General features: G+C 56.3%; 1 protein-coding gene, 1 long non-coding RNA gene and 1 other non-coding gene across 4 annotated transcripts in view; all 3 read right to left on the bottom strand.

The window, feature by feature from the left end:
• LOC142930789 (uncharacterized) overlaps nt 1-27994 on the bottom strand; it is a 69370-nt gene that overhangs the window by 34814 nt on the left and 6562 nt on the right. The gene's annotated exons all lie outside the window — the stretch shown is intronic.
• Nucleotides 20-27959, bottom strand: POLR3E (RNA polymerase III subunit E). Of its 2 annotated transcripts, none has more exons than XM_032970172.2 (22): nt 27702-27959; nt 24880-25242; nt 24386-24436; nt 23729-23806; nt 23148-23272; nt 22325-22407; nt 21599-21706; nt 18509-18555; nt 16006-16125; nt 15573-15655; nt 15335-15379; nt 15090-15181; nt 13809-13929; nt 13305-13386; nt 12652-12711; nt 12005-12162; nt 11228-11295; nt 10878-11065; nt 10013-10309; nt 9191-9268; nt 8249-8374; nt 20-5073 (listed from the first exon to the last, which is right to left on the bottom strand). In XM_032970172.2, exons 2-22 carry the CDS (start codon nt 24922-24924, stop codon nt 5017-5019), a joined length of 2112 nt encoding a protein of 703 aa, XP_032826063.1. In that variant the 5' UTR covers nt 24925-25242; nt 27702-27959; the 3' UTR covers nt 20-5016. The 2 variants fall into 2 exon arrangements, with proteins under 2 accessions (XP_032826063.1, XP_032826060.1); XM_032970169.2 differs by lacking the exon at nt 27702-27959 and adding an exon at nt 27514-27676.
• On the bottom strand, nt 27813-27894 carry TRNAL-AAG (transfer RNA leucine (anticodon AAG)). The gene has a single exon. It is a non-coding gene; the product is annotated as a tRNA-Leu (tRNA).

The following is a 27994-nucleotide window of genomic DNA, read 5'->3' as shown; positions in this document are numbered from 1 at the left end:
ACGACACATTTACGCGATATAAGCCCAAAACAACCTTTTATTATGGACAACAGTTGGGTGATACTGTGTTGGCTGCTCTCACACACGTAGGCTTATCTACGCCGTCTCTCGACTGGAACTCTGTATGTGCTGTGAACAAGGGGCATTGCCCGAAACGTCGCCTATGTGTGTTATTACGTGTGCCTGTTCACCACATCAGTGTAATAAAATAACAAAACTCAACACCTTCGCCAGTATAACATCGTGGCATTAAACAAATATAATCGGTGACGTTTCGGGCAATTTCCGTTATTCATAGCACACAATTAAATCGTGTTATCGTGTTATGTTGTTGCTGCTGTTCTAACCAGGTTGGTATTGTGTTGAAGCTATGGAACAACACTGCCCATCAGATCTGCCCAGTCAATCTGCACGTTCAAATCTCAATTAAAAACTCATCCGTTCAAGAAGTCTTACAATCTGGCTTTAATTCCCTCCTGCACTCTCCCACCTCGTATATTCCGTCCCTTAAATATTCATCTCTATGCTGCTCTTGTTTAATGTTCTATGCCATTGTTTGTTTTGCATGTATTAGGTTTTTTTAAATATATATTGAATACTTTTAACTGTTCAGTGCTTTGAGCGTGGGAAAATCGCCGTATAAATGAATTGCATTGTTATTATTATTAGCCAGGTAACCATCGAAAAATCTGCTCTCATTGCCGTGGTCAAAAAAAGTATTATTAAATAATTATTATTAACGTTCAGACCACGGAGATGGGGAGGACGTGGAGGGGTGGAGCCGAGAGAAGAGGCGGTGCCAGAGGGGGGGCGTGGTCTAACAAGGGGCGTGGATTATGTAAATTCCTCCCCCTCGAGCTGGTGGTAAAGCACAGAAGCAATGAGGGGGGGGCGCGGTCTGGGGGGGGGCGTGGTCTGGCAGAAGGGAGCGGGGTCTGAGGGGATGGGGGCGGGGCTAGGCTTGGCCAAGGCTGTGGTTGCGTGGCCTTGTGTTTACGAACGCGAAGGGGTGGAGGGGGGCCCCCCAAGGGTTCATGCCAGTTCAGAGGGTTTCGCCTCTCGGCCGAGATTCAACGCCGTTGTTGCCAGCTCAGAGGTTCTACCTCTTAGATTGGGACAGGCCACGTGTGCTGCTTGCTGGACATTGTAAAAGCATCTTCTTTGGTTCTTTCGGTAAAGTCACGTAGAATGAGAATAAAATAATGAATTGATAAAATAACACAATAATAATATTTTATTCTCATTCTACGTGACTTTACCGAAAGAACCAAAGAAAATGAATCCTTGCAGTCACGAAAGCTTTAAATCGAAATTCTAAAAGCATTCACACAGCACTGGATAGACGCCGCCACTCCGTCATTGTCTCCACGTGTTAACCACGTGACGTTAGTCTTTGGTTCTTTCGTTAAAGTCACGTAGTTAGAAATAAAATAAAAACAAATCACGACGGAGGATGCACGGTAGACTAGTTTAATGAAGGGGTCGTGGAGTGAGCTGGGGGGGGGGAAGTGAGTATTGAGCAAGGAGCAGGAACTAGTTAGCGAAGATCACTGCCTACGAATGGCTACACCAGAAGAAGACAAAGATCCCCCGTAAAGCCTGTAACAGACTAGGGGCAAGTGCTGTTAGCGAGCACCTATGAAGGACAGAACGGTACACGAGGGGGTGGGTGGCCAGCACCACGCCCGACCGCCTTTGTTTCCGCAGTGGCGATGTTTACACACCGCACCAGGTACTCATTTGAGGCTGAGTCGACCTAGGAGAGGCCCAGGACCGGTTTAGATAATCGTCACTGGTGTTGACCGTGAGCGGGTTCGTAGCACAGCGTAGCGCTAACCGCTACACCACCGCTCCCCACACTGCCGACGGCTCCACCACCACTACCATCACCAGTCATTGTGGTGTGCGGTGGGGTAAAGTGATGGGGCAACACCCACCACGTCCGAGGCGTCTGGCCACTGTCTGTGCGGTCTGCAAAAGTAGGCCAAGTATCTTCGAGATGACCTTTTGGAGCTCCCTCTTGCAGAGGCCCCTTTGCAAGCGGTGGCGTGACAAGAGGAATTGCAGGGGCTGCGCCTTTTAATGTTTACTTTCGACACAATGCACATGTCCGTTATACTGCACAGAGCTTCCGATATCTTTCGTCTCGGCAGCTTCAGCAAATCCATTCAACTCGAACCATTAAATAAAGGCATGATAAAAACGAGACCTTCGGTCAATTATAATTTCAAATACAGCAGCAGCATTGTTTGCCAAAATAGTAATTATATTTGACATTGCGGTTCCATTTCATTACAAATTGCGCAACTGGAATTTTAATTGACCTCGGTTCCGGTCCTTACTCTGCGACATCGAGGATGGAGGGGGGAGAAAAAAAAATCAAACATGACATACGTTCGTCAATTTACACCACCGTCGTTGAACGGGAAGCAACGTATATAACGGGGGTGGCGTTATCGGTCTACGGTATTTGTATGTTATTCCTCTTCGGGCAGTGCTGTTGACAAATGTGAATGGGGTTGTTTTTGCCGTTTGTTCTTGTTCATTACTTCCAAGGCAACTATCGCAATAGAACATTCTTTTGTTTAATTCTCGCCCAAAAAAAAAAATCGGCGTTCAAATGAAGCGTGTTGTTCACCGCTGTAAAAAGTTTTGATTTTGTACTTCTACACCGGAGACCAAACCCCGCTTTCAAGTGTTGCCGGTTACCGTGATCTGCGCCGAAACGCAATCTTTAAAATATGGCATTAAACGTAATCCCCATCCCCCCAGCTGAGCTAAGTGAACCGCGTGCCGACCCAGCCCAGAGCGGCTCAGGAGGCACCAGGTTGTTTTTTTTTCCACTGCAAAACCAGAGCCATGCTGCCGACATCAGTAAATGAACCCCAGGTGTGCGTTACCGTTTTGCAGCCTGATCCTACTGGGCTACCCGTCACATTCACAATTACTACAAGGCCAGAATTTCACGGTATTGTTCTGGCTCGGCTTGGCAAAAAGCCAATGGAAAAAAAAAACACCTGTACCATGATGGCCCCAACTCTGGCGCAGCTCGGATGTGCCAGTAGAAATGGGATACGCAAGCGTTAAAAACCAACTGAGTGTCAACAAACACTGCACAGACGGGGAAAACGTGACATTGTGAGAGAAGAGAGCAGCAGCTCTCTGCCGACTCGTCCAGCCAGTGTCGTTCCCTGGCATCACATGCAGACTCCGTCGTCGGTAAAAAAATCACGACGGGTATTTATTTATATTCTTAGTTCTTTCGGTAAAGTCACGTTGAAGGGAAACAATAAAAGAATAAAATATATATTTCCCTTCAACGTGACTTTACCGAAAGAACCAAGAATATGAATCACTGCGGTCACGAAAGCTTTAAATCAAAAGGGTATTTATTTGTTTTAACCAAATCTCAAGTGAGACGGAAGAGACATGCGATAGGCCTTAAATATCCAATGGTGACGACAACAACAAAAATGGCAATTCCAAAACGCGCATCAATGTTTATCGGAATCGGGTTTGGCATTACGGCCGACAGGCAGCAAACGTAACCTGCAATTCATTAAGTGTAAAATCGCAGCAGCGCGTGGTCGCATCTCATTACAAAACTCAGCGCGGTGCGCGCCTCAACCTGTGTTCTCTACAGTAAATCCGCGTGCACAACCCGGACCACCCCACCCGCCCACCCACGTCACTTGACTGCTGGACTTGAGAGCCAATCCACGCGCAAGCGCCGTGAACTAAACGATTCCGTTACCATACCGTGTCAAGCCATACGGTTAACCCCGTATTCTCGTACAGGGAAGTTGAGTTTTTGTTCTACCTACGTGACTTTACTGAAAAAACCAAAGAGTATGAATTCCTGCAGTCACGAAAGCTTCAAATCAAGAGGGAAGTTGAGTTTTGAGGTCCATACGGCGTACAGCTATATTTCAATACGGGCAATTGTTTTTTTGTCTGTCTGTTTGTGTTTCGCCCTTGTGATGGGAGTTTGTAAGATGAACGTTGAGATTGATAAGGGTAGGGGGGGGGGGGTGAACAATAAGGCCTGAATTGGTCTGTTAATAAGGTGGGGCACTTTTAAAGGATTAACAGGTGCGCGTTACCGTTTTGCAGCCTGATCCAAACAATGGAAATACTTGTACATAACCAGCAGATGTACAGTATATGAGCAGTTCGCGTTACGTTCTCACATCAATCACAGAGGTGAGGGTAAGCGGGGGGGGGGGTGGTGGCGGGGGGGGGGGGGGAAACATGAAACTTAAGCCGGAGAGAAAAAACACACATCAGTCGTAAACTTAGGAGAAAAAAAAAAATTATCGCCTTCTTTTCTTGGCCCAGCAGAGGGCCGCCTGATTTGAGTCTCCAGGGCTGCCGTTCCGTGGCAGCGCTAGACTTTGCGGTGGAAGCGGATGCACCGGAGGCGAGGTTGCCCCGTTGTAACGGGGGAGGGGGGGGCAGCACTTGAAACTGCTTGTGGGGGGGGGGCGGCAGCGAGGCTGCCGAGAAGACCCCAGCTCTCCTGCCCTCCCGCCCCCCCACCATGGCATCTCTGCCCTCTCAGCCGTCGGTCTTGAAGGTCGCCTCATTTCCTCTCGTCTAGAAAGGAAGGTGGCGGCGGGGATGACGATGGCCGTTGGGAGTCCAGGGAGGCCATGTGGCACCTGTCCTGGATTTGCCAGAATCGTTCTTTTTTATTTTTGATGTGGCCGTCCTGGCAAATCTGTAAGTCTTCCCGGGTCCGTAAAGGTCACAGCGCATTTTTGATGACTGTGCACCAACAATAATAATAATAACACAGCCATCGAGGCAGTGCATACGCATGCAGTTCTCCACTATTCCAGTATTGTGAAATATTCTTCTCTTCAACCATGACATGTCCAAGTGGCAACTTGACCACGGTGCCTTGGGCTGAGGCCAATCCCCGGGTTTCACGGCCACACCTCACTCACCTGCACTCCTCACCCACGCTCCTCCCGACCCCCCCCCCCTCCTCGCACCCCGAGGGGACGGCTGCTGTCATGACGGAGTCGTTCCCTTCAGGTACCACATCCCATTGCGGCTCACGCAGCACTCCTGCACACGGCGGGGAACGGGGAATTGCAACGGTGAGGACACGCACAGGGACGAAAGTCACGGTGGTGCAGGAGACACTGGTGGTGGTGGTAGAGGAGTAGGAGACACTGGTGGTGGTGGTGGTAGAGGAGTAGGAGACACTGGTGGTGGTGGTGGTGGTAGAGGAGTAGGAGACACTGGTGGTGGTGGTAGAGGAGTAGAAGATACTGGTGGTGGTGGTGGTAGAGGAGTAGGAGACACTGGTGGTGGTGGTGGTAGAGTAGGAGATACTGGTGATGGTGGTGGTAGAGGAGTAGGAGACACTGGTGGTGGTGGTAGAGGAGTAGGAGACACTGGTGGTGGTAGAGAAGTATGAGACACTGGTAGTGGTGGTGGTGGTAGAGGAGTAGGAGACACTGGTGGTGGTAGTGGTAGAGGAGTAGGAGACACTGGTGGTGGTGGTCGTGGTAGAGGAGTAGGAGATGCTGGTGGTCGTGGTGGTGGTAGAGAAGTAGGAGACACTGGTGGTGGTGGTGGTAGAGGAGTAGGAGACACTGGTGGTGGTCGTGGTGGTGGTAGAGGAGTAGGAGACACTGGTGGTGGTGGTGGTAGAGGAGTAGGAGACACTGGTGGTGGTGGTAGAGGAGTAGGAGACACTGGTGGTGGTGGTGGTAGAGGAGTAGGAGACACTGGTGGTGGTGGTCGTGGTGGTGGTAGAGGAGTAGGAGACACTGGTGGTGGTGGTGGTAGAGGAGTAGGAGACACTGATGGTGGTCGTGGTAGTGGTAGAGGAGTAGGAGACACTGGTGGTGGTGGTCGTGGTGGTGGTAGAGGAGTAGGAGACACTGGTGGTGGTGGTCGTGGTGGTGGTAGAGGAGTAGGAGACACTGGTGGTGGTGGTGGTGGTAGAGGAGTAGGAGACACTGGTGGTGGTGGTGGTGGTAGAGGAGTAGGAGACACTGGTCGTGGTGGTGGTGGTGGTAGAGGAGTAGGAGACACTGGTGGTGGTGGTGGTAGAGAAGTAGGAGACACTGGTGGTGGTGGTGGTGGTAGAGGAGTAGGAGACACTGGTGGTGGTGGTGGTAGAGGAGTAGGAGACACTGATGGTGGTCGTGGTGGTAGAGGAGTAGGAGACACTGGTGGTGGTGGTGGTAGAGGAGTAGGAGACACTGGTGGTGGTGGTGGTAGAGGAGTAGGAGACACTGGTGGTGGTAGAGGAGTAGGAGACACTGGTGGTGGTGGTGGTAGAGGAGTAGAAGACACTGGTGGTGGTGGTGGTAGAGGAGTAGGAGACACTGGTGGTCGTGGTGGTAGAGGAGTAGGAGACACTGGTGGTGGTGGTCGTGGTGGTGGTAGAGGAGTAGGAGACACTGGTGGTGGTGGTGGTGGTAGAGGAGTAGGAGACACTGGTGGTGGTGGTAGAGGAGTAGGAGACACTGGTCGTGGTGGTGGTGGTGGTAGAGGAGTAGGAGACACTGGTGGTGGTGGTGGTGGTAGAGAAGTAGGAGACACTGGTGGTGGTGGTGGTGGTGGTAGAGGAGTAGGAGACACTGGTGGTGGTGGTGGTAGAGGAGTAGGAGACACTGATGGTGGTCGTGGTGGTAGAGGAGTAGGAGACACTGGTGGTGGTGGTGGTAGAGGAGTAGGAGACACTGGTGGTGGTGGTGGTGGTAGAGGAGTAGGAGACACTGGTGGTGGTAGAGGAGTAGGAGACACTGGTGGTGGTGGTGGTAGAGGAGTAGAAGACACTGGTGGTGGTGGTGGTGGTAGAGGAGTAGGAGACACTGGTGGTCGTGGTGGTAGAGGAGTAGGAGACACTGGTGGTGGTGGTCGTGGTGGTGGTAGAGGAGTAGGAGACACTGGTGGTGGTGGTGGTAGAGGAGTAGGAGACACTGGTGGTGGTGGTGGTAGAGGAGTAGGAGACACTGGTGGTGGTGGTAGAGAAGTAGGAGACGCTGGTGGTGGTGGTGGTGGTCGTGGTGGTGGTAGAGAAGTAGGAGACACTGGTGGTGGTCGTGGTGGTGGTAGAGGAGTAGGAGACACTGATGGTGGTCGTGGTGGTGGTAGAGGAGTAGGAGACACTGGTGGTGGTGGTAGAGGAGTAGGAGACACTGGTGGTGGTCGTGGTGGTGGTAGAGGAGTAGGAGACACTGATGGTGGTCGTGGTGGTGGTAGAGGAGTAGGAGACACTGGTGGTGGTGGTCGTGGTGGTGGTAGAGGAGTAGGAGACACTGGTGGTGGTGGTGGTCGTGGTGGTGGTAGAGGAGTAGGAGACACTGGTGGTGGTGGTGGTAGAGGAGTAGGAGACACTGGTGGTGGTGGTGGTGGTAGAGGAGTAGGAGACACTGGTGGTGGTGGTGGTAGAGGAGTAGGAGACACTGGTGGTGGTGGTCGTGGTGGTGGTAGAGTAGGAGACACTGGTGGTCGTGGTGGTGGTAGAGGAGTAGGAGACACTGGTGGTGGTGGTGGTAGAGGAGTAGGAGACACTGGTGGTGGTGGTGGTGGTGGTAGAGGAGTAGGAGACACTGGTGGTGGTGGTCGTGGTGGTGGTAGAGGAGTAGGAGACACTGGTGGTGGTAGAGGAGTAGGAGACACTGGTGGTGGTGGTAGAGGAGTAGGAGACACTGGTGGTGGTGGTGGTAGAGGAGTAGGAGACACTGGTGGTGGTGGTGGTGGTAGAGGAGTAGGAGACACTGGTGGTGGTGGTCGTGGTGGTGGTAGAGTAGGAGACACTGGTGGTCGTGGTGGTGGTAGAGGAGTAGGAGACACTGGTGGTGGTGGTGGTAGAGGAGTAGGAGACACTGGTGGTGGTGGTCGTGGTGGTGGTAGAGGAGTAGGAGACACTGGTGGTGGTAGAGGAGTAGGAGACACTGGTGGTGGTGGTGGTAGAGGAGTAGGAGACACTGGTGGTGGTGGTGGTAGAGGAGTAGGAGACACTGATGGTGGTGGTGGTAGAGGAGTAGGAGACACTGGTGGTGGTGGTGGTAGAGGAGTAGGAGACACTGGTGGTGGTGGTAGAGGAGTAGGAGACACTGGTGGTGGTGGTGGTAGAGGAGTAGGAGACACTGGTGGTGGTGGTGGTAGAGGAGTAGGAGACACTGGTGGTGGTTGTGGTGGTAGAGGAGTAGGAGACACTGGTGGTGGTGGTGGTAGAGGAGTAGGAGACACTGGTGGTGGTGGTTGTGGTGTGAGCGACCTTCAGCAGCTTGTCAAGCGTCGGTTTGTCCGGCTCGGATCCTCCGGCGAGTGCGAGCCGTGACTGGATGGCCGGGCGCTTCAGCCGGTAGTTCTCATTGAACATCTCCAGGAGAACCTGCCGGGGCTGCACAACGATGAGGCGCTGGTCAGGAAAGACACTCCACCTCCCGATCAGCACCACCATCATCACCATCAACCACCATCATCACCATCAACCACCATCACCACTATCAACCACGCGGAGCCAGCCGAGACATAACCCACCCGCCGGGACGCACCCTACGCCTTCACCGCGCAACAAGTACCGGCGTGGCCACGGTGACGCCAGTCGAAAGCCTCGCGTGTGGCGTGGCCACGAATCTCACCGCGGATTGACACAATCTCGGTCGGATATATCCACGCTCGGCCACAACAAACGCCACCACTCGCGCGCCGTGTAGACCGCGGGGGGCTGGGCTTGCCGATTGTCAGCGCGATGGTGCGGCAAGGAGGTAAGAGGGGGTGGGGGCGATGAATGGGGGGGTGGGTCGGAGGGGCGGTGAATGGGGGAGTGGGTTGGGCGGTGAATGGGGGGGATCGGTGGGTGGGGTGGTGAATTCGGGGGTTGGGTGGGGGGTGTGGTGAATGGGGGGGTTGGGTGGGGGGTGTGGTGAATGGGGGGGGTGGGTGGGGGGTGTGGTGAATGGGGGGGGTGGGTGGGAGGGGTGGTGAATGGGGGGGTTGGGTGGGTGGGGGGGTGTAGTGAATGGGGGGGGTGGGTGGGAGGGGTGGTGAATGGGGGGGTTGGGTGGGGGGTGTGGTGAATGGGGGGGTTGGGTGGGGGGTGTGATGAATGGGGGGGGGGGGGTGGGTGGGAGGGGTGGTGAATGAGGGGTTGGGTGGGGGGGGGGCGGTAAATGGGGGGCTGGGTCGGGTGGGGGGGGCGGCGAATCGAACGGACCTTCTCGTGAGCGTCCCCCGCGTTCCAGTTCACGAACACCTTGTCGTTGTTGGCGTCCGAGAGGAACTGCGGCGGAATCTGGCGGCGGCAGGGAGTGCGACGGTGACGTGAAGCGGCAAAAGCAATCCGGTGCGGCTGGTGTTCCGGAAGCGATCGGTACCGTGAGTCACGGTCTGACCGCTTAAACTACAGTATCAGCGAGCTGGGTTCGAGCCCCTGCAGTGGAGCACGATGTTCGCGAATCCCGTCTGATGGGATTCCGAGCCTCTGGTTCTTTACGGCTGAACGAGAGATGTTTGTATTTGGCAACAAAGATCCCCCCCACCCCCCCCCATTTAGCCTTGCAGATCATCGAGGCAAGTGCCGTTACAGTGAGAACCTATTAGGGCCGTACGCTCGCATGCGCGCGCAGTTGTACCCGCGCGCAAAGACGCGCGGGTCACACACATGGAGTCGCACACAGGCACACAGTTACAAAGACAAAGATCCCCCGTATTAGCCTTAACAGACCTTTGGGGCAAGTGCTGTTAGCGAGCACCTTATGAAGGCCGGAACGGTACACCAGTCAGTGGGTGGCCAGCACCACGCGGCACCGCCTTTGTCTGCCCAGTGGCGAGGTTTACACACCGCACCAGGTACTCATTTGAGGCTGACCCGACCTAGGGGAGGCCCAGGAGCGGTTCAGATAATCGTCACCGGTGCGAGCGGGAATCGAACTTGGGTCGCCGGTTTCGTTGCGCAGCGGGCAAAGACAAAAAAAATATATCAAGACTGCAGGGGGCGAGTATTGTTAGACGCTCGCGCGAGCAATCATACGCGCACCTGCACGTGCATCTGCCGGCCGCCGCTTTGCAGCGCCGCCTCCTGCAGCATGAGCGGGGAGACGCCGGCGCCGAGCACGTGGCCCGGGGCCAGCGCCGCCAGGTGGCGGTCGAGCAGCCGGCGCAGCTCGCGCAGCGACAGCACCGTGTGCTCGGCGAGGCGTGCTCGCACGAACGCCCGGAGCTCGCGCCGCTGGGTCTCGGCTCCGGCCGCCGCCGCCGCCGACTCCCCCGGGGCGCCGTGCTCTCCGTTGGCGAGGGCCGGCGCTCCGTTGGAGCCGTCCACGTCCATCGGTTCCTGCGCCCGGAGGGGGGACGATGAGGGGAGGGAGGTGGAGACGGAATCGCGGAGCCGCGGGTTAGAGCCGGGGTCTATAACCGTGGCGCTATTTTATTTTTCTATGTTATTGGTCTTGGAAACTTGGTTGACCACAGCCACGCTCACAAATAAGACTCGTGCCGGTCTCTCGAGTTCTCGGTTGGTTACAGGTCGACGTCATTCGCCAGAGTAGGCCCATTTGTGTGTCGGCGTCATTGTGCAAATTAGAAAATGTACCCCCAAATTTGCTCAATCGGATTGTGCAAAATACTTGGCACGTGACTCAGCGAAACTTCTTCTCTAAACAATCATATTACTATTAATAATAACGATAAAATGCGAGGCGACAAAGGTAAAGATTCAAGGAACGGAATGTGTCGGAGAGGACGTCCTCCTGGGAGATGGAGCGATTAATTCAGGTCAAGTGGACACGCTCGATGGATGACGGGACGGTGAGAGGTGGTGGCCGTGGCGGCAGCAGCGGCGGCTTGGGAAGGCCTTCATCCAGCAGCGGATCGGCAAAAAACGCAGGCGCGTGAACTCTCACCGCATCCTCGACATCGCTGGCGCGCTCCTCCTTGACGCGCACGCCGCCGCTCTCCTCCACGGCATTGTGGGTCTGCCTCGTGGGATTCTGGGAATTCCGCTGTTTGTAGGTCTGTTCCAGATTCTCCTTGTGTTCCATGATCTTTGACCTGGCCAGCCTGAGCCGCTCCTCCCCCGTCACCACGGTCCCTGCAGTGTGTGTTCGTACGTACATACATACGTAAAGTACGTACGCACGTTCGTTCATTTGCTCATTCGTCACTGGACTGCGGAATACATTCCATACGCGTTACGGTATTGACGATGAGAGCAAAAATACAGAGAGGACCGATTATTTGTCACGGAGCGTACCCGCCGGCGGTGCCTCTGGCTTCTTGGGCAGCATGTCCTCCTTCTTCAGACCGTACGCCTTCTCGAGCCTGGCGGTCACACACAAAGATCCCCCGTATAGCCTTAACAGACTGTTAGGGAAAGTGCTGTTAGCGAGCACCTAGGAAGGCCGGCACGGCACACGGTGGAGAGGGGGGGGGGGGTGGCCACGCCCGGTGATCTTTACACACCGTACCAGGTACTCATTTGAGGCTGAGTCGACCTAGGGGAAGCCCAGGACCGGTTCAGTTAATCGTCACCGGTGTTGGCCGTGAGCGGGAATCGAACTCGGGTCGCCGGGTTAGTAACACGGCGTGCTAACCGCTGCACTACCGCTCCACACACGCAGACACGCACGAGCGCACGTCATGCGCACGGCCGATACTCAACTGGCACGAGATCGGCAGTGGTGATTCGGGCTGCGTAACGGGCGATGCCGACGACCGGTTTGTCGGTGGTCGACGGGCAACGTCATTTAACATTTGCCGATATCAGATCCGGTCAATACAAAATTCCGTTGTCGATTTCCACCGTGCGTTGGCGGTAGTAGTAATAGTAGCAAGCAGCAGCGCGTTACAAGCCGAAGTCATAACCGTTCATTCTCTCCTTCGAGACAGTGAACCCTTATCCCGTCCGCCCGCAGCTCACAACACGGCGTTTATTGGCAAAGGGATTGTTGGGGGGGAGTGTGGTGGTGGAGGTGGATGGGTGGGTGGGTAGGGGCGTGGTTGGGTAGTGGTGGCGGCGTTGGAAGCTCACCGCGCCTGGACGCCCGCCCACAGCATGGTCTGCCGCTGCACCACGTCGGCGTGCCTCCGCACAAAGTCGTCGTCGCGCGGCTGCATGAACTCCCAGCCCAGGCCGATGCGCGACACGGCCACCTGCTGGAAGATCTCGCGCACGTCGTCGGGGGCCAGCTGCGTGGAGCGGAGGAGACGGTGGGGGGGGGGGTAAGACCGCAGAAACACACGCGTTAACGCGGATCCCGCCGATGGGACGCACGCGGGTTTGTGTGCTGGCACGCGTGCGCTGGTGTAGACGCTCTCGCACACATGCACTCAAGCGCAGTGGTGGTTGAGTCGGTGGTGGTGGTGGATGGGATGTCGTTGACTGTGGTTCGATTGTGGGCGACGGGTTGGCGGTGGGTAGTGAGCGGTGGTGGTCGGACGACAAAGGTGGTGGATGGTGGTGGTTAGGTGAAATGTTGTTGGTTATGGTTGGGTTCCGGGCGACGGGTGGTGGTGGTTTTTGACCACGCAGCGCGATGGATGGGCGGTTGTGGTTGAGAAGCGCGGCGGCATTGACGCAGGCGACCAACGCTGACCCTCATCGTTGACGACCTTCCCTCTCCCAGTTAGCGGGACGGACGCGCGTGACGCGTGTGTGACGCGTGCGTCGCACCCCACCTTGATGATTCCGGCGACGTCCTTGCGCAGGAGCATCCTCTCCTGGGTGAACCTCCACATCTGCCGGACGGCCGCACGCACACACGCACACACGCACCGCAACGGTTTTGAGTTGTTTTTGCTCAACCAGGCGAGAACTCAAGGAGACCGGGATTCGTCTCATTTGTAAGAAGAGTGGCCTGACTCAACGACAACGGAGAAGGAAATATGTAAAAATAAAAGTAGGGTCGGGTTTAAAGTCCAGACACCGCGACACAAGTTCCGCTCCCAGCCATGCCCGACATGAGCGGTGAGCGACAACCAAACCAGTTCCTGGGTCTCCCCCTGTGCATCCGCTGCCCGGCGGACAACCCGCTGCCCGTACTAGGACTACCACACCGGCTCCCTGTGTCTGCACCCGGCACCCGTGGGACGCGGCCGCTCGTATCGATCCTCGAGCCCGACGATCAACGATGCACGCGTCGGCGGGCGGGCGGGCGGGCGGGCTGGCGGGCGCCGCGAGAATCGATAATTTTCGCCAACCGGCGCGGCGCCAGAGAGGTTAAGTCCGCTCAAGAACGACACCCGCGGCCGCCGCGGTGCCCCGGCGCGGAACGGCGAAAGGGCCCCGGGGCGTAAACGGGAAGCGGCGGCGCGCGGTTGGGCAGACTCACGACGAAGTCACGGCCGCGGCACAGCAGCTCGCCGGGAATCCCGCTGTGGGGGCTCAGCGAGTCCTTGGGGTAGAGCACCTCGCTGTGGGGGGGGAGGGGTAAAGGTGGGGGGGGAAGGGGGGGTGCACACAAGGGATCAACGGCCATCAAAACAGAACTCAAGAAGTCGGGCGGCTCGGAAGTCGGAGCGAGGAGCCGGCACCCCCCCAAGATCCTGGGTTTGAATCCGGGCCCAAGCCGCGTCCCTCCCCCCCCCCATGATCGAGCTCCCGAGCGGAGCGAGTTGATTCTCTTGGGCTCCTCCAGACAGTAGGCAGCGGCGCAGTTGCACCGTCTGTGCACTCGATGGCCGTGCCAATGGCTCCTATATGAACCGATGGGCCCCTCTGTGTAAGTCCACGTATCTGTACGCGAGTCTATGGGTCTACACGCATGTTTATGGGTCTGTGTGTAAGTCCGTGGGTCTGCATGCGATGGGATGTGGCAGGCTGGTAGCGCACCCACCTCTTGACGACCCAGCAGCCCTGCACCAGCAGGGCCACCTGCTGCACGCTGCGCAGCACAGACACCGAGTCGAGCCCAGGGCTCAGCAGCGACATCAGCTGCGAGAACTGAAGCACCCTCACTGCAACGCGCCGACGGAGACACAGGTAAGTGCACGCACATACAGCCTTAACAAGACTGTGGGGAGCAAGTGCTGAGCACCTATGAAGGCCGGAACGGCACACGAGGGGGTGGGTTACCAGCACCACGCCCGGCCGCCTTTGTCTCCCCAGTGACGATGTTTACTACACACCACACCAGGTACTCATTTGAGGCTGAGTCGACCTAGGAGAGGCCCAGGACCGGTTCAGATAATCGTCACTGGTGTTGGCCGTGAGCGGGAATCGAACCCAGGTCGCCGGGTTCATAACGCAGCGCGCTAACCGCTACACCACCACTCCCCACACACACACACACGTATACAAACACACACACACAAACACGCACAAACGGCCAGACGGACATAACAACAACCGCCATTCACCACTAAGTGGCGGTGACATCACCACGACGCTTGTGCCAGGCTATGTTCACCCTGAGGCCACGTGAAGTGTCGAACGCCCGCTGGCAGGAGGTCACGGGGCAGACCCAGGTGCCACGGGTCGACTGACTGAGATGACTGGCTGATGCACCACCTGTGCCCCCTACTGTGCCAACCTGCTGTGCTTTAGCCACCCGGCGCTCCGCTCGTTGTTGTGAGCGTCGTTCCTCCGCCCTCCGTTGTTGTTGGAGGGCAACTACCTCCAACTGCCCAGTAGCGTCCTTCACGAGCCTCCTCCACAGAGGCCGATCTTGACACCGCTGGTACCAGTCATCGGCAAGTCCACTCAGCTCCACGTCCTCCTGTACCACATCACTCCATCTCTTCTCTAGCCCGTGCCGCGCCCGTTTAGCCCCCTCGATCCGGCCAAAAAAAAAGCTGTTTCGGCATGCGGTGGCTGGGCATGCGGGCTACATGACCCAGCCATCGCAGCCTTGCCCGCCGGAGGAGCTCACCGATGGGACCTTGCCCAGATCTTTCAAGGATTTGTGAGCTCCTCACACAATCCAATCTGGTTAAACTCAGGATGGATCGAAGGCAGGCCAGCCTAAATGTTTCTAACCGGCGAAGATGTTCCATTAGGGGGGTCCACGTTTCGCAAGCGTAGAGAAGGGAGGGAATGACCGTGGCCGAGATGGACATACACACAGACATACACACAGACACACACGCAGGCGCACGCACACCGTCTAGGCGCTCACCGTTCTTCATGAGCGTCTTCACCTGGTCTCCGAGCGGCAACGTGCGCAGCTGAGCCATGGACATGACGTTGCTGGGCGCCACCGCCACCTCGCTGTGAACACAGTGGCAGCGCCGCGCACGCGTCAATGCCGGCCCCACGCACCGGGGACGCACGCACGCACACACGCACACACGCACGCACGCACGCGCGGTGGCGGACAAACAGGTGCAGGATCACGGGTGGGCGAGTGCGGCGGCAACTCACAACGTCTCCTCTTTCACGGGAGGCATCAGCATGGAGAGGTACTCCCTGCGAACGAAGCGCACGGGGGACGATGGGTGGGTTAAAAGTTCACGGAGGCTTCGTTTCACGAGGAGGGGGCGAGAGTCTCGTTTGCAAGAGTGACCCGGGTCGCCCCGAAACGAACGCTCCCCGAGCGTGTTAACGAGTGCGAGCCGACGTGTTAACGAGCGTGAGCGGGGTTGCTAGGGGGCTCGCTCACTTGGGCGTCTTCATGAGCTCGCACGCCTCCATCATGCCGCTCTGCGCCAGCAGGTACTGTCGCTCGTGGTCCGCGCGCCCGTCCTGCGCGCACCACGGGAGAGATGCGCCACCTTGGCGTCCACCGCCTTGCCTTGCCGTCGGCGTCTGTGGCCGTGGGTGCGTGTGGGTGCGTGTGGGTGTGTGTGGGTGCGTGTGGGTGCGTGTGGGTGCGTGCGGGTGCGTGCGGGTGCGTGCGGGTACGTGCGGGTACGTGCGTGTGGGTGCGTGTGGGTGCGTGTGGGTGCGTGTGTGCGAGTGCGTGTGGGTGCATGTGTGTGGGTGCGTGTGGATGAGCTCACTAACGGCACTCGGCCCAACGGTCTGTTGAGGCTATACGGGAGATCCTTGTCTTTGTGAGCGAGCGTGAGAGCCCTGAAGTGCATGGTGCTCACCTTGAGTCCGTGGTGGCGGAGGTTGAACCACGGCTCCTCCGCCTGCTTCTGCTGCATGTACTCGTACGACTGCATCCGCCGCTGCTTGGCGCGGTCGCTCTCCGGTCGCGCAAACCGCACCTGGCGCAACGCCGCAACCCGACTCTCAGCGACTGCTGTGCCACGCTGTGTACCACGCTGTGTACCACGCTGTGTACCACGCTGTGTACCACGCTGTGTACCACGCTGTGTACCACGCTGTGTACCACGCTGTGTACCACGCTGTGTACCACGCTGTGTGCCACTGTGCCACGCTGTGTACCACGCTGTGTACCACGCTGTGTGTCACTGTGCCACGCTGTGTACCACGCTGTGTACCACGCTGTGTACCACGCTGTGTGCCACTGTGCCACGCTGTGTACCACGCTGTGTACCACGCTGTGTGTCACTGTGCCACGCTGTGTACCACGCTGTGTACCACGCTGTGTACCACGCTGTGTGCCACTGTGCCACGCTGTGTACCACGCTGTGTACCACGCTGTGTGTCACTGTGCCACGCTGTGTACCACGCTGTGTACCACGCTGTGTACCACGCTGTGTGCCACTGTGCCACGCTGTGTACCACGCTGTGTACCACGCTGTGTACCACGCTGTGTGTCACTGTGCCACGCTGTGTACCACGCTGTGTACCACGCTGTGTACCACGCTGTGTGCCACTGTGCCACGCTGTGTACCACGCTGTGTACCACGCTGTGTGTCACTGTGCCACGCTGTGTACCACGCTGTGTACCACGCTGTGTGCCACGCTGTGTGCCACGCTGTGTGCCACGCTGTGTGCCACGCTGTGTGCCACGCTGTGTACCACGCTGTGTGCCACGCTGTGTGCCACGCTGTGTGCCACGCTGTGTGCCACGCTGTGTACCACGCTGTGTACCACGCTGTGCACCACGCTGTGCACCACGCTGTGTACCACGCTGTGTTCCACGCTGTGTACCACACTGTGTACCACGCTGTGTGTGTCACTGTGCCACGCTGTGTACCACGCTGTGTACCACGCTGTGTACCACGCTGTGCACCACGCTGTGCACCATGCTGTGTACCACGCTGTGTGCCACGCTGTGTGCCACGCTGTGTGCCACGCTGTGTACCACGCTGTGCACCACGCTGTGCACCACGCTGTGCACCACGCTGTGTACCACGCTGTGTTCCACGCTGTGTTCCACGCTGTGTACCACGCTGTGCACCACGCTGTGTTCCACGCTGTGTACCACACTGTGTACCACGCTGTGTGTGTCACTGTGCCACGCTGTGTACCACGCTGTGTGCCACGCTGTGTACCACGCTGTGTACCACGCTGTGTACCACGCTGTGCACCACGCTGTGTTCCACGCTGTGTACCACGCTGTGTACCACGCTGTGCACCACGCTGTGCCACTGCACCACGCTGTGTACCACGCTGTGTACCACGCTGTGTGTCACTGCACCACGCTGTGTGTCACTTCACCACGCTGTGTCACTGTGCCACGCTGTGTACCACACTGTGTACCACGCTGTGTACCACGCTGTGTACCACACTGTGTACCACGCTGTGTACCACGCTGTGTGTCACTGTGCCACGCTGTGTACCACGCTGTGTACCACGCTGTGTCACTGTGCCACGCTGTGTACCACGCCGTGTACCACGCCGTGTACCACGCCGTGTACCACGCTGTGTGTCACTGTGCCACGCTGTGTACCACGCTGTGTACCACGCTGTGTGTCACTGTGCCACGCTGTGTACCACGCTGTGTACCACGCTGTGTGTGTCACTGTGTCACTGCACCACGCTGTGTCACTGCACCACGCTGTGTCACTGCACCACGCTGTGTCACTGCACCACGCTGTGTCACTGTGTCACTGCACCACGCTGTGTCACTGTGCCACGCTGTGTGTCACTTCACCACGCTGTGTGTCACTGGACCATGCTGTGTGTCACTGTGTCACTGCACCACGCCTGTGTGTCACTTCACCACGCTGTGTGTCACTTCACCACGCTGTGTGTCACTGGACCATGCTGTGTGTCACTGTGTCACTGCACCACGCCTGTGTGTCACTGGACCATGCTGTGTGTCACTGCACCACGCTGTGTGTCACTGCGTCACGCTGCGCACCACCGTGACATCGATGGTGGCGAGCGTCGTCACGCGGCACCGAGCGACTTGCCCCGTCCCTTCCCCGTTACTATGACGATGATGATTATTGATATTATTCGGGGATCGCGATTTGATTCAACTGCCAATTCGTTTCTTCGTCTCGTTTGTATCGATTTGCTTTGTTTCCCCCCCCCGACTGCACAGTTACGTCCTCTCCGTTAAGGCCAATTGTAAGATGAACGTACATCATTTGAAAAAATGCATTCGGCAAAGCTCCTTTGCGACTGACCACTGTCACGCGAGCAATCCCAAATGCGCGTAAAACTCGACCCCCGAGTTAGTGATCGGCGAGTGAGTGCGTCGCGGTCGCGAGCGATCTCGTCGGCGCTCACCGTCACTTGCTTGACATCGTCCTCGGCCTCCTCCTGGGACGAGTCGCCTGCGCGCTCCACAACACGAGCACCACTTAGAGCAAGGAGGAAGGAAAACCGCGCACACGCGCGTGGGTTCTCTAAGCGTTCCCGACGTGCGTTTGTCCTCGGGGGTGCGTTCAATCGACGGCAACTTCACGTGTCAAGCTGCATCGTGAGATCATGCCGCATGCCCGCCACCGCCACCCCCGCCTCCCGAAGGCGGGAAACCCCCCTACAAGCCACGCCCAGCACGACACGGCTGCCAATGATGCCGATGATGTCACCAAGTCCCGCCAATCACTTCCCGTATTGTCCGATTTGTTATCCAACCGATAATGAAAAACGTAAATCTACAACGGAAAATGAACAGCGGGTGTCATTGCAGAGAACGTGAATCACGAAATAAAAAACGCACCTCCCTTCCCATATTTGTCTCTCCGCGTAAAATATGAGAAGCATTTTTCACGCAACCAATGGGTCGCCACGGCCTTTACCAGCAGCACAGCAGCACAGCAGCACAGCAACACAGCAGCGCAGCAGCACAGCAGCGCTGCAGCACAGCAGCGCTGCAGCACAGCAGCGCAGCAGCACAGCAGCGCTGCAGCACAGCAGCGCAGCAGCACAGCAGCACAGCAACCAGGCAGCACTGCAGCACAGCAGCGCTGCAACACAGCAGCACTGCAGCACAGCAGCGCTACAGCACAGCAGCACAGCAACACAGCAGCACTGCAGCACTGCAGCACTGCAGCACAGCAGCACTGCAGCACAGCAGCACAGCAGCGCTGCAGCACAGCAGCACAGCAGCACAGCAGCGCTGCAGCACAGCAGCGCTGCAGCACAGCAGCACAGCAACACTGCAGCACAGCAGCACTGCAGCACTACAGCACAGCAGCGCTGCAGCACAGCAGCGCTGCAGCACAGCAGCACAGCAGCGCAGCAGCACAGCAGCACAGCAGCACTGCAGCACAGCAGCACTGCAGCACAGCAACACAGCAGCGCAGCAGCACTGCAGCACTGCAGCACTGCAGCACAGCAGCGCAGCAGCGCAGCAGCACAGCAGCACAGCAGCACTGCAGCACAGCAACACTGCAGCACAGCAGCACAGCAGCACTGCAGCACAGCAGCACTGCAACACAGCAGCACAGCAGCACAGCAGCACTGCAGCACAGCAACACAGCAGCACAGCAGCACAGCAGCACAGCAACACAGCAGCACAGCAGCACAGCAGCGCTGCAGCACAGCAGCGCAGCAGCACAGCAACACAGCAGCACAGCAGCACAGCAGCGCTGCAGCACAGCAGCACTACAGCACAGCAGCACAGCAGCACAGCAGCACAGCAACACAGCAGCACAGCAGCACAGCAGCACAGCAACGCTGCAGCACAGCAGCACAGCAACGCTGCAGCACAGCAGCACAGCAGCGCTGCAGCACAGCAGCACTGCAGCACAGCAGCACAGCAACGCTGCAGCACAGCAGCACAGCAGCACAGCAGCGCTGCAGCACAGCAGCACTGCAGGACTGCAGCACAGCAACACAGCAACACTGCAGCGCTGCAGCACAGCAGCACAGCAGCGCTGCAGCACAGCAGCACAGCAGCACTGCAGCACAGCAACACAGCAGCACAGCAGCACAGCAACGCTGCAGCACAGCAGCACAGCAACGCTGCAGCACAGCAGCACAGCAGCACTGCAGCACAGCAACACAGCAACACAGCAGCACAGAATTTTGGAAATCTTTTTGGTAACGCCTGCTATGTATGGCAGTGTGATGGTTTCCAAAATTCTAAACAAACACAAGATCCAGGTCCGGTTCAATACAGTACACAAAATCCGTGATCTGAACCCATCCGTAAAGGATGTCATTCCTGACTTACAGTACCCCGGTATTTACAAATTGAGTTGTACCTGTGGTGACTGCTATATCGGGGAGACGAAACGACATATTTCTGACCGAATTCGCGAGCACAAATCAGATTTGAAACATGGCAGAACGAATTCTTCGGCCGTGGCTGATCATTGTTTCAACACAGCGGGTTCTCATGACATTGTTTTCTCCGATACCAAAGTACCATGCAAACCTCCCGGTTATTACCAAAGATTTGTCCATGAAGCCATCCTAATATACAAACATAGACACAACTTCAACCGAGAGGATGGCTTCAAATTGAGAAACTTTTGGAAAGATGTCATCAACCAAGTTAAACGTTAGCTGGGTTATAATTGTACAGCCGTTTCCGTTTCTACCAGGATGGTGCCTGCGCTCTTGCAGCACGCCATCACCCTCCCCCCGAACCCCCTGCAGCAAAAAGGGTGTTGTACTCGCCTTCTTGCAGTGCACCACCGCTCCCCCCAAACCCCCTGCAGCATAACAAAAGGCGGCTTAACTTAGCCCTCCCCTCCCCACCCCCCTCTTAACCTGTATATAATCTCGTGTGTCCCAGAGCTGTTCACTTGACACAGCTAATTTTGCTGTGTCTGTTCCACCTGAAGACGGAAGCTTGTGTTGCCTCCGAAACGTCGTGATTTAATTTAGTTGTTTTATTTTATTTGACCAACGTGACTTTACCGAAAAAAACAAAGAGTATGAATCCTTGCAGTCACGAAAGCTTCAAATCTAGAAATAAAACAGTAGTTGTGTTAAGATGTTCAAACACGAAATAGATACCTTTTGCAAGGAATGAAGTCTGCTTAAAGAGGGCTGTCTCTGTTGTAGGCCAATCATATTATCAGAGCATGTTTGTTTGCATGTTCACCACAAGTACTGCGAGTGGTTAATGCGGTGACTTCGTTCCCTGCATGTTTCTATTTGGTGTTTGAACATCTCAACGCAACTGTTGTATTGCCAGAAAGGGTAAAACCTATTATTTTGCTTCCTGTCACCCACGTCTTACAGAACAGGTCTTTACCTACAAACATCGGGGAAGCTCACCCGGCACCGGATAGCCCGGAGCAACGCGGGAAAACCGCACGACTTTTACCGGCAAGGACGGGCCCCCTCTCCCCGCGAGAGAGAGAGAATGGTGGCGGGGCTGACGGGGTGGGGGTGGGAGGGGCGCATCCCCCGGCTCACCGTCTTGGGCGGCGTCCTTGTCCTTGTGCTTGGAGTCGGCCTTGTCGAGGTACGAGAAGCTGGGACGCAGCTGCAAGACGCCTTGGAGCGGCGTCACGTGCAGCTCGCCTGCCGGCACACGGGGGGAGAGGGGGTGGTGGTAAAGGGGACCAGGCACGTGGGTTTAGAGGAGATGCGGGTTTAAGACACGCGGGTTTCAGACGCGAGGGTTAAGGACACGCGTGGGTTTAAGAAGCGCAGGTTTAGGACACGCGGGTTTAGGACATGGGCGGGTTTAAGAAGCGCGGGTTTAGGACACACGGGTTTAGGACATGGGCGGGTTTAAGAAGCGCGGGTTTAGGACACACGGGTTTAGGACACACGGGTTTAGGACACACGAGTTTCGGACACGAGGGTTTAGGACACGCGAGGGTTTCAGACACGCGTGCACACGCGGACACACATTCGGGCCCGCGCCGTTCCCGCTCGCGCCACGTTCACGACGTGTTGTTGCGGCTGGGGTGCATCACTCATTTTCAGAGGGGGGCTACTTTCACCGGTAAGACATCAGCGTGAGGGCCGCGCACACATTTGAAACCACCGGGTTTGATGACGATGACGATTGGCGGTGTTGTCACGTGTTGTGCATTATCGGGGGCCGCACGTCAGGGGCCGCCAGTGGCCGTCGGGCCTTGCAATGAAGAAGGCCGCTGTAGACCACGTGTTCCCCCCTCCGCGTTCACGTACCCCTGCGGTAGAGGGCGATGGCGTAGCGCGACGCGCTCCCCGGCGTCTGACTGGAGCACAGCAGCTGCTTGTCCATCAGCTTCCTACGCGGCGATCGCAGGGGAAACCCGAGTCACGGCCCACGCGGCGCCACTCAAACTGCACCGCAAAGCCCTCGGTCACTCTTCTGGAGGCGAGTGGCGGTGAGTAACAGTTCGTTATGGTGAGTGGCGATTAGTGTGACGGTGAGTGACAGCGAGTGTAGGCAAGTGACAGTGAGTATAGGTGAGTGGCGGTGAGTGGCGGTGAGTGACGGTGAGTGACGGTGAGTAGAAGTGAGTTACCGTGAGTGGAGGTGAGTGGAGCCCAGTGACGGTGAGTGGAGGGGGAGTGGAGTGACAGTGGAGGGAGAGTGGAAGTGAGTCACGGTTAGTCACGGTGAGTGACGGTGAGTGACGGTGAGTCACGGTGAGTAGAGGGGGCGTGGAGGGAGAGTGGAAGTGAGTCACGGTGAGTGACGGTGACGGTGAGTGACGGTGAGTCACGGTGAGTGACGGTGAGTTACGGCGAGTGGAGGGGGCGTGGAGGGAGAGTGGAAGTGAGTCACGGTTAGTCACGGTGAGTGACGGTGAGTGACGGTGAGTAGAAGTGAGTTACCGTGAGTGGAGGTGAGTGGAGCCGAGTGACGGTGAGTGACGGTGAGTGGAGGGGGAGTGGAGGGAGAGTGGAAGTGAGTGACGGTGAGTGACGGTGAGTGACGGTGAGTGGAGGGGGAGTGGAGGGAGAGTGGAAGTGAGTGACGGTGAGTGACGGTGAGTGACGGTGAGTGACGGTGAGTATTTACGTGGAGTAGGTGCAGGAGCCGCTGCCATCGTCCCCGTGGGCCCCGTCCACGTTGAGCGCGATCTGCTCTCCCTTGCTGCGCGAGTAGTTGGGACTCGTCACGTTGATGCCCAGCTCCAGCTCCACCTGCACCGTTCGTTCGGGGAAGAACGCAATCGCCAACAAAACGATTCGTCGACGGGGCCGTTTTTTATTTTTCAGTTTGCCCAAAGGTGACGACGAGCAGATTGATGCCATCGAGGGCGTGACGATGACTACGACGGCTGCCCACCGGAGGCCAAAGCGCGCGACCGACTGCGACGAGGCGATGCCAAGGAGTTTGAAAACGATGACACGGACTGAGGTGACCCGGTCACATGATCGGAGGCCGCGGTGCGCACCCTGCGTTGCGATGTACGGACGTTCGCTAGTTCGTTCACACACACACACATGAAGGGCGTCCGGCCACATGCAGGCTCGTGTCCAAGGCAGGAGCCGCCCCAAACCACCGAGTCTCTCTTCCCTGCACCATGCCCCCGTGGCCAGGGGAGGGTCTCTCCGTGCCCACCCCCACCACCACCACCCACTATCCTCGGCGCTCACCTTATGCAGCTTGGGCTTGATGCGCGTGGCGAGGCGTGGCGTGCCCTCGTACGTCATGCCCGCGGGCCGCACTGGGTACTGCCAAACGAGACGCGACGGCCGACTCGTGAGCCGCACGCAACCCAAGGAAGAAGAAGACGTGTGTGCGTGTGGAATCCACAACGCTCTCCAACGTGCTCGTTTGTCCCCGGAATGTGTTTAATTCGCGACGATAACGGGACCTTCCGAGCACGCGGCACGCAACGTCACACGGCGAGCGATGTCGTGAGGTGACGTCACGTGTAGTGATGTTATGGCGATGGCACCACACGCGTGGCGTGCGACGTCATCGCCATGGTCGGAAAGGCTATTTTTCTTAGCGCTTGTTCGGCAACGTGGCCAGTTTTTTTCTGCAGGGCATGTCCTCGAACAGCAGCAGAAATTGATAATACAAATGTTGTTTATTATGGGATCAACTTTACGAGAGCTATTGCCCCGCCCCCCGTGTTACAGGCAGGCCGACGGACATAACTCGTGTATTAACGCTTCTTTCAATTTTAGTTGGCAAGCGTCGTACCATACTTCACCCGGCTGATCAGTGTGAGTTGGTGAAAATCTGGAATTTTCCAGTTACTTCGTTATACCACCCCCCACCCCATGGTCAGGTTTGCCAATTACCTGGAAGAGGTAGAGCTTGTCAGCGAGCCCCTTAGCCAGGTACACGTCGATCTGTCACACGCACAACAGCATCCAACAAGGCCATTTACACTCGAATACATCACGCACATCGCCGTCACGGACGCTGCAACATGTGTCAGGCGAAGACGCCGGGTGTACAGGCAGCAGACATACAGGCAGTAGGTGTACAGTCAGCAGACTTGTAACTACAATACACAGGCACCAGGTGCCAAGTGAACAGGCAGTAGGTGGACAGTCGGCAGACATGCTGCAAGCAAATGTACAGGCACCAGGCTGTACACGCACAAGGATTACGGCAAGCAGACACACATACAGCCGGGTGTAGAAACGTGATGTACAGAGGCGCCGAGCATGCAGGCACCGTGTGTACTACACGCTCGGTACCTGCTGCCTGTATGCCAGCTGCATGTACGCCTGCCTGTACGTGCACGTGAGCCTCTGGTGTGTGAGCGCCGTGCGTCCTCGCTCCTCACCTCCTCGACGATAGGGTCGTCCTCGTCGTCTGTGGCGGTTGCCATGGTGTCGCAGTCTGCCGCTCCCCTCGCTCCCGTGTCACAGCAAACACGCGCGTCACACCGTCGTTCACACCAGCCACATTTCACACCGTCCACTCGTCACACCGCCCAAATGCCACACCGTCCAAACGTCATACCAGCCACCTGTCACGCCACCCACTCATCACAGCGTCCACCGGTCACAGCGTCCACCCGTCAGTGTCACAGTATCCACGTAGGCGTTGGCGGGACACCACTTCTGGCACCGGGGGGACGAGGCTGGCACACCCTCACCGCTGTACCCTCACCATAGGTCCTCACCGCCGTCACGTGTCTTCGCCACTGCGCACGCGATGACGTACAGATTGACTGATTAAGGGTTAAGGATAGATGGTGGATATTACTGTACTGAAGATTCCTCACAAGGATGAAGCTGCTATGATACAGATGTCTCATTGTCCTGCTTATTTGTGAAATGAAATCTCCACAATTTTGAATCGAAGGCAAGGCCATGTCAGTGACATACAAGGCATGATGGGAGAACTGATCTTCCAGTCACAATTGTGCCTTTTCCATATATCATCTATCACTCTTCAGATTTAGTGCTGGTGTAAGAGTTGCGGAGTTGGGTTAAGGAACTGATGGTTACTGATGGGTGTTTGACGTAACCGCTGGGGTTCAGGATAAGTCATTGGTATTCGGGTAGGTTGTTAACGTCCAAGCTTTGGGCAAGACTCCACTTCAATCTGTACTACCAGATGAACGATTACGACCTCGGACTTCGAGAAAACGATGATACAGGTGATCCCCTGCATAGTCTTTAACAGACAGTCGGGACAAGTGCTGTTAGCGACACGGTCAAACGAAGGAGGTAGGTGGCCAGCACCACGTCCGGCCGCCTTTGACTCCCCAGTGCTGATGTTCACACACTGGACTAGGTACCACTTTGTTCATTTAAGGCAAGACCGGCTCATATATTCGCCACCGTTTATTGGTCGTGAATGGGAATTCGAACTCGGGTCGCCGGGTTCGCTTGGAAGACAGGGAACATCCATCCGGTGGCCTCACAAACTAAAACTAAAAAAAATAAACTATGTTGTATTTTACCATGTAAGGCTCCACTGAGCTACACAGCTCTTTTTCAGAAGCGACCTGGCCACAAATGATAGCTCAACAAAGTGGATAATCACGTGCAAATTAAAAGCAGCCAAATAATCTAAACCCGGAGAAAAATCCACGCGACCACGGGGAGAAAATGCAAACTCCAAATATGCAGCAGCAGGCGTCAGGGTCGGGATTGAACCCACGACCTCATGTATACCAAGTGAGGTAGTTAACATCTCCTAGCCACCGTGATGATGATGAGACGCAAACTCCACATACACAGCAGCAGGCGTCAGGGTCGGGATTGAACCCACGACCTCCTGTATACCGGGCAAGGTAGTTAACATCACCACAGCGCCTCAACACAGCTGATGCCACGTCAGGGTCAAGGTTCATGGCTAGAGCTGGGTTCCTGGTGTGATGTGGGGTTAGTGTGTGTGTACAACTGTTGCAGGAAACGTGAGCACCTGCACACTGTGAACTCAAATGTATACAATCTGTAAAGAGAGAACACGGATTGCGAAATAATAATAGCAACAATGCAGACTGTCGTCTCATCCGGAACAGAAAACGACTCAAAGCGATGTTCCTGCCCTGGTTAAATATAGGGGGACCGCTTAAACAGAGAGAAAAAACACATCTCAATGGATGCCCGCCTGATAATGCTGGTCGCAGTTACCGGCGAAACGTCGTACTCGAATTGGAAAAGAGCGAGTAACGAATGTGGCACGTTTTGTGTCACAGCGACGAACCCTGACCGATTGGCCGCGTCGGGTGGCGGAGGGCTTTTATATATAAAAAAAATATTTACGCGATCTAAACAAACAAACAAAAAAACCGGCCACATTTATTACGGATTAAATATTGACTTAAAGCTTTCGTGACTGCAGGAATTCATATTCTTTGGGTCTTTCGGTGAAGCCACGTAGATAGAAAAAAAATGATACAAAGAATAATAATACTATTATTTGTTCTATCTACGTGGCTTTACCGAAATACCCAAAGAACATTAATGTATGTACATTGGTGGGCAAGGCCCTGCCACCCGCGTGTTAAAACAACTCTCAATGAGCTCTCACGTGGTTGAAACTCAGCTGCTCAGTCGCAAGACGCGAATCTCAGCCGTGTCCCCACGTAGTTTAAAAACACAACACAACAAAATCACCGTCAATTACTCAAAACGAGCGCACACCAACACGCGCGTACAACAACGCGTTCGCATTGGCGCTACGGTTTTAAAGACGTAAAAAAACAAAAGCGGCACGAATAGGAACTGCGAGGCCGGCCAGGCCGGGGGCGTCGCCCGGCCCTGCCCGGAGCCTCCCGCTTCCACCGGTAGCACATCCCAGGTGAGCGCGAGGCTTCGCCGCGGCCTAAGCCCCACGGCGACGCGCGGCGGGCGTTGTCGCGCTGAGGCGGTGAATTCGTAAACGAAACTCGAATAATAAACGCGGCAAACGTCGACGGCGGCGCTCTGTGAAAAGCTCAGCGCCAGGAAGGGAAACTTACTGTGCGCGGGGTTTATATAGAATTACAGCAGAGACCATGTGAGGTGGCGGCGGCGGCGGCGGCTCGCGGCCTCCACGTGACACCGCGTGGCAAAGGCGATCACGCCGAAATTTAAACACAAAATACTGTGCGTGTGTATGTATATAATAACGCCAATGTATACGCGTGAGAAAATAAAAAACCCCCACCACGATTGTAAATGTACTTTTTGTTGTTGGTACAAATGTAGCTGAAACGTAACCATCCCAAAGAACATTTATAAGATACAAAAGTGAATATAATATTCAAAAAAATCCAGTTGGCAGCGGTGGGATTTGAACCCACGCCTCCGAAGAGACTGGAGCCTTAATCCAGCGCCTTAGACCGCTCGGCCACGCTACCACATTGGGAGGCCCCCGCGACTGCTGCCTCTTTAACTTCTCACCGCGGATGGGGTCGCGTGAGACAACCACGTGGCATTTGTGGACATCAATTAACCTTC

The sequence above is a fragment of the Petromyzon marinus genome, chromosome 43, assembly GCF_048934315.1.
Source record: "Petromyzon marinus isolate PM22_M1 ecotype Great Lakes invasive population chromosome 43, UKy_Petmar_22M1.pri1.0, whole genome shotgun sequence".
NCBI lineage: Eukaryota > Metazoa > Chordata > Hyperoartia > Petromyzontiformes > Petromyzontidae > Petromyzon > Petromyzon marinus.
The sequence above is the reverse complement of the archived record's forward strand: the minus strand, read 5'-3'. Positions and strand labels throughout refer to the sequence as shown.

What these genes read in the sequence shown, in the direction of transcription:
- POLR3E (XM_032970172.2), bottom strand. Translation starts at nt 24,924, where the DNA reads ATGGCAACCGCCACAGACGACGAGGACGACCCTATCGTCGAGGAG. An exon ending in ACGACCCTATCGTCGAGGAG is followed by an intron (nt 24,437 to 24,879) that starts GTGAGGAGCGAG and finishes TGCGTGTGACAG; the next exon opens with ATCGACGTGTACCTGGCTAA. An exon ending in GGCTCCTGCACCTACTCCAC is followed by an intron (nt 22,408 to 23,147) that starts GTAAATACTCAC and finishes ATCGCCGCGTAG; the next exon opens with GAAGCTGATGGACAAGCAGC.